Source organism: Prunus dulcis, chromosome 6, assembly GCF_902201215.1.
Source record: "Prunus dulcis chromosome 6, ALMONDv2, whole genome shotgun sequence".
Classification (NCBI taxonomy): domain Eukaryota; kingdom Viridiplantae; phylum Streptophyta; class Magnoliopsida; order Rosales; family Rosaceae; genus Prunus; species Prunus dulcis.
This window is the reverse complement of record NC_047655.1, coordinates 17,983,882-17,990,095: the sequence shown is the minus strand read 5'-3', so window position 1 is coordinate 17,990,095 and position 6,214 is coordinate 17,983,882. Positions and strand designations below refer to the sequence as shown.

Sequence of the window (6,214 nt, the reverse complement as noted above, 5' to 3'; positions counted from 1 at the left end):
TATTCAATACACTTCCAAGACAAATATAACACTAAGACCTATTGAACTAAAACTCTTTGAACCTGGTGCAATATGATCTCCTCAATGAGACGCCACACCAAGGCCAAACACTTATCAGATTAACAATATAAATTATGATTCAATAAAAATACAAAGTCTAATTCATTAAGGACTCTTAAAGATGTCACCAACCGACTCATATTTTAATTTCAATTACAAAGACTCAAAACAAAACTTCAACTATAAGTCCTATCATGAATGCATGATATGTCATGATTTACCTGTTGTCAAGTTTCTCATATGGTCAGGTTATGCTTCAAAGATCCAGAATGAATGTGTTGCGCCAAAGCTTCCAGTAAAACAAGTTCACACACTAATTCCCAACCTATGCTAGAGTCTAGGAAATGACAATACAATTTTCATACTAACAATCTCCCCCTTTGGCATTTCCTAGACAAAACACCTATTACAACTCAAACGAAATTGCATGGGATTCAACAAATGAAATCCTACTCTAAACTCAAGGCTCTGAATCCCTGCACATTATGAAACAACAAAACCAGTGAAGCATGTGGGAGAAGAAATGTAATTCAAGGCAAAATTACAACACTACTCCCCCTTAATTATACAACACAATCTCTCCCCCTTTTTATTATAATTTCACAATAATCTCTCCCCCTTTTTGTCAGGAAATCCAAAGAGCAAGGAAAGAGTACAAGAGAGCAAATATAAAGGCAAAAATAAGAGAAAAAAGAAATCAGTTGTGCCACAAGTCTGCAATTGGCAGGATTGAAAATGATGCTGCAATCCTCAGGTTCAATTTATCATGTATCCGTCTTAGTAACATGAAGAAAAGCCTAACTGCACAATTAAACAAGAAGCATAAAACTACACTATGTTTGAAAACAAAAACAAATTCGTTTTTTTTTTTTTGGGTTAAAATTTTAATATAAAAGATAAAGCCACTGAATAAGAAAATATATATATATATACATAAGCCACACTTAGAAAAGAGACGAAACCACAAAGACATCAATCAAAACATCAATTACTATGCTTAATAAGAACCCAAGACTCCTCCTTCATTCATGCCAAAAAAAAACTTGAGTACATGCCAACACTATGCAGAAGGATAGACAAGCAAGACCAATACCAATATCTCTCTAGAAGCATTTGAAGCAAAGCCTTTCAGAATCTAGGGTACATCAAATCACAAAGGTTTAATCAAACACAAGGATTATAAAATGGAGAATCAAAAATATTTGTAAGAAATAAAGTCCATCAAATGAGCGAATATTAAATCTCAATCTCGTGTTATGTGACCAAACTTACTTAATAACAAAGAAAAAATCCAATCAAGAGCAAGCCAAGAACATAGAATAAACACATACAAAATGCATACAGAGGTCACCACTTTCATTTTTTTTTTTTTGAATTTTTTATTTATTTATTTATTTATTTTTTTTTATGCTAACTTTATTAAGCTTTCTACAAGACCCATGTAACGGGTGTTAAATCAATGTGCTCAAGTCAGTTGACTTTAAGACAATGGGTGTTAAAGCACCCCTAGGATGTACTAACCCGAGTCATGTAGGCTACAAAGAAGAACAAAGTGTATAAGATCAAAGCTTTTTGACGCGAGCCTCGACGTTGGTTAGACAAGAGGCCCGGTTACTTGGCAAGGATCAAGCACTTATTTTACTTTTCTTTTAATTAAAGAGATGTTACAAAATTGTGAGCTCAGTAGCAAAAAGTATAATGCAAATCTAGTATCAAGACAAGGGCAAGATGAGGATTCATTCAAAATTATTAAACAAGATTAGAGTGCATGTGCTAAAGAGACACATGAGATTTAATAAAAAGAGCATTTAATTGACTTTATAAAAAAACAAAGACAGTTGATAGCCATTCACAAAAACCCAATATTAAACTGCCCAAAGTGATCCAACGCCAAAAATCCAATCTAAGATCAGCAAAAACTTCCAGACGTCAGTAGGATTGATATTGCTTATCAATCCCTGCATGTGCTGAACAAAATACTTAGAATTTAATCCAAATTCAAAAACAGAGAAGATAATAGCTGGAGTCTTTTGGCATGCATACAAACAATTATTCAAAAGAACAAATACCTAAAGACTTTCTAAGAGTGTCAAATTGAAGATTATCCAAAGGTTTTGCAACAAGACATTTAAGATCCAAATTTTCTAAAGCAACGGGTTCATGCACAACATTAGTGGAGGCAAACATACAATTATGATTTTCCTTTTTCCTCCAAACTAACTTTGTCTTAGTTGATGGCAAACAATGAAAAGAAGATAGTTTGGATAAGCGGTTTACCTCATTCATAAGATTTGAAATCTTATGTTGGATACTTACTTTTCCACCCATGCCATGAGAATTTGAACGAACAAATTCATTTCGAAGCTTATTGCATCTTGGTCTTATGTGCCCACGAGTTCCACAAAAGTGACAGATTGGAATAAATTTCTTGACTTCATGAGGGGCAGAAGGTTCAATGAGTGAAGTGGATTTGACAAACTTTGTTTTAGACACAGCGGAAGACTTATTACTTGGTTGAAATCCCAAGCCTCGTTTGTCACCATCTCTTCGTCCCATGCTAATCATCTTGTCAATTTTTTCTGCACCAATGGTTAAAGAAACAATCCTTTCCTTTGAATTTTTAAGTTCAAGTTCAAGGGCTTTGTTGTCAGAAGTTAGAGAAGCAATTAATTTATTCTGATCAGTCAATTTTTTCTGCAAAAACATCAATTTTTCGTTCATACCTGCACTTACCTTTTTAGAATCTGCATCAGGGGATTGAAACTCGTTTGCAATCCTGCAATTTTCCAGCTTCAGCACAGCAACTTCTTTACAATCATCATCCTCATGTGATTCATCCAAGCTAACTGTGGTTATGAGTGCAACCGTCTTTTCATCATTCTCGCATTCCGATTCACTATCACTCCAAGTAATATGCATTGCCTTATTCTTGCTATCCTTTTGTTTCTTTAAGGTGTTGGCACATTCCGAAGATATGTGTCCATAGCCTTCACATTCAAAACATTGGACCTTTTCTCTTGGATTCTTTCGTTCATTTGACCTGCGAAATTTAGACCCACCATCAGTATAGTTAACAAACCTATTTTTAGAATTTATACCTTTTGAATCTCGACTCCTTGGATCCTGATTCTTGAGAAAGTTCATGAATCGCCTTGTGAGAATCGTTAATTCCTCATCACTGCAATCTTCATTTGAATGCCCATCATCTTCTTCATTCACAACCTTGAAAGCAACAGTTTTGCTCTTTTTAAGGGGCTAGATGTTTCATCTCATAGGTTTGTATGGACCCTATGAGTTCTTGAACTTTCAAGGTGTTCAAGTCACGGATCTCTTCAATAGCCGTGATCTTTGGTTGAAATCGTTGAGGCAAGGATCTCAAAATCTTTTTCACAACCCTGTCTTCTGGAATTTTTTTCACCTAAACTTGAACAAGCATTCACAATTACACACAGTTTAGCATAAAATTCAGAAAAAGTTTCATTCTCATCCATCATGAGTGTCTCAAACTGTAAAGTATGCATTTGAAGCTTGGCTCCCTTGACAGTATCTGTTCCTTCATGGGTAACCTGCAAAATATCCCAAGCTTCCTTAGAAGTATCACAACCAGATATATATTCAAATTGATCTGAAGAGACAGCAGTAAATAAAGCATTTAACCCCTTTTGATTATTAGTGCTGTGTGTGACTTCTGCAGTGGTCCACTCCTCTCTAGCTTTGAGGATTGTGGTTTCTTCATCTCCTTTTCCGATCTTCTTTGTGGGTTTAGGAAATCCATGAACCACTGTACTCCATACACGTTCATCTAAGGACCAAAGAAACGACTTCATTTTGGCCTTCCAAGCGCCATAGTTGTTGCCGTCAAAATATGGTGGATGTGCAATTGAGCCCGAGGCACGATCCATCCTAAGGTATATTAGATCTTACTGAGTATGTCCAGCAACCTGCTCTGATGCCAATTGAAAATACCTGTAGGATATCTATATATATATGCCTGGAGAATGTTAAACAAGCTAATTCGAATTTTTTTGCAATAAATAATGATCAACCTTTGAAGCAGGATTGATATGAGTTATCAATCCTGAGATGTGCAAAGCTTAAAATAAATGAACACGCAGAGAATTATTTTACGTGGTAAAACCCCACCTCTGGGGAAAATCCACGGGACTCCTCAGTCCAACTCAAATCCACTATAGAACGATGATTACAAGAAGTACTCACACACTTATCCTAGACTCATTCTAGATAATGTTTACCGACTTCTTCGTAACTCAACTTCTGTCACGGGATGATCTTCGACACTCCTTATGTTGAACGCAATACTGGTCACGATTGCTTCAAGCTCGCCGGAGGAAAACTGCCACCACAGTCTTTGTGCCCTCAATCGTATGAGTCACCGATATGCATATGAATGCAATATGAAAGATGAATGAATTCAATTAATCACCAAGCAACCAAAGCACTTGATGATTTACCAACTGAACTAAGTACGGCAGCTTTTCCAAAATATATTCAATATTGACCAAAATCAGACGTTGGAAAGCTTAATATAACAAGAAGGCCAATGACATATTCAATACACTTCCAAAACCAATATAACACTAAGACCTGGCCAATTGAATATTCAATACACTTCCAAGACAAATATAACACTAAGACCTATTGAACTAAAACTCTTTGAACCTGGTGCAAAATATGATCTCTTCATCAATGAGACGCCACACCAAGGCCAAACATTTATCAGATTAACAATATAAATTATGATTCAATAAAAAAATACAAAGTCTAATTCATTNTCTATTAAAACAAATGAATTAGACCAATCAAGAAAAAGAAGATTTCAACCTACAAGTCATAATAGGAAAAGATAATATTTTAACTTAAATCAAAATAGAGTCCAACTAGAAAGGTAATCTTAAGAGATAAAGTCTAATCCTATTAAAAATAAGATTAACATAAAAATACTTGATTAAAAAAAAACTCAAACTAGGAATCCTATAATGAATGCAAGATTATGTAATGATTTACCTGAAATCAAGTTTCTCATATCGGTCATGTCAAGCCTCGGATGTATGGGGTTGAATGAGTTGTGCCAAAACATCCAGTAAAACAAGTTCACACACTAATTCCCAACCTATGCTAGAGTCTAGGAAATGACAATACAATTTTCATACTAACACAATCTTTAGGTGATGAGGTTTCCATAGGTTGGGCCCTGCAAAGGTATACTATTGGTTATGTCCATGAGACTTGAGAGTTTGATATGCGCTATATCTATGTAAGTCCAACCATGATCGCCTGACTTAATACGAGCCACTCTGGTTCCATTACTATCGAAAAAGTGCCACAACTTCGTAATCATTTGGAAACAAAGAAGGGTCTGCAGACAAGACAACCTTCTTAATGCAGTGATCACTTCTATAAGCTTGTTTGTGTATGGGTTGAGGGACTTGTGCAAATGGTGGAAGGCGAATGGTACGTTTGGTGAAAGGGTTTAAAAGGGTTACTTCCAAAATTTCATCCACACAAGCCAACCAACCATGGGTAGAACCGCATAGCCTTCTATTGTAAGGCACATGCAACTCAAAGCTGCAAGTCTTTCCTTTTGCGACACTATACAAGCCACGCCTTTCGTGGCGGTTGTGTTTGTTGGGAACCATCAGCATTGGAAGCTGCTTGTGGCATGATTTGAGGTGTTGATGCTTCTGATGACCAGCTACTGATTGCCAATTCTTGCAAACTGCACCAAGCCAGATATAGTCAGTGATTGGTACCAACTTCTCTACTATCAGATACAAAAGGTCGCCCGGGAGCCATGCCCAACCTGAAACTACAGTTGATGATATTGCCTCTCCCATAGTATTGGACATAGCTTTTTTATTTTTTGAAGCCTGCTTTGCATTGGGTTTCATTGACAATTTATGAGGAACCAGAAGCTAATATTTTTTGAAGCCTGCTTTGCATTGGGTTTCATTGACAATCTATATTCGAATATAAAGACTTGGTGAAAATTAGACTACTGCCATATAAACTTTGCGTCTCTTGTAATTCAGTTCACATTAAACTTCCATTATCCATCTCAAGAGCTGTTCATTATAATTTATATTAGTTCTTCCCCTAAAATGCGTTGCGGTGTAAGAACATGTTGCTGTGTTAG

The 6,214-nt window shown here is 36.0% G+C and overlaps 1 protein-coding gene across 1 annotated transcript; it reads right to left on the bottom strand.

Annotated features, from left to right (window-relative positions):
* Window positions 1-5,387: 5,387 nt before the first annotated feature.
* Window positions 5,388-5,915, bottom strand: LOC117630393. The gene has a single exon (XM_034363125.1). It carries the CDS (start codon window positions 5,913-5,915, stop codon window positions 5,388-5,390), a length of 528 nt encoding a protein of 175 aa, XP_034219016.1.
* Window positions 5,916-6,214: the final 299 nt, after the last annotated feature.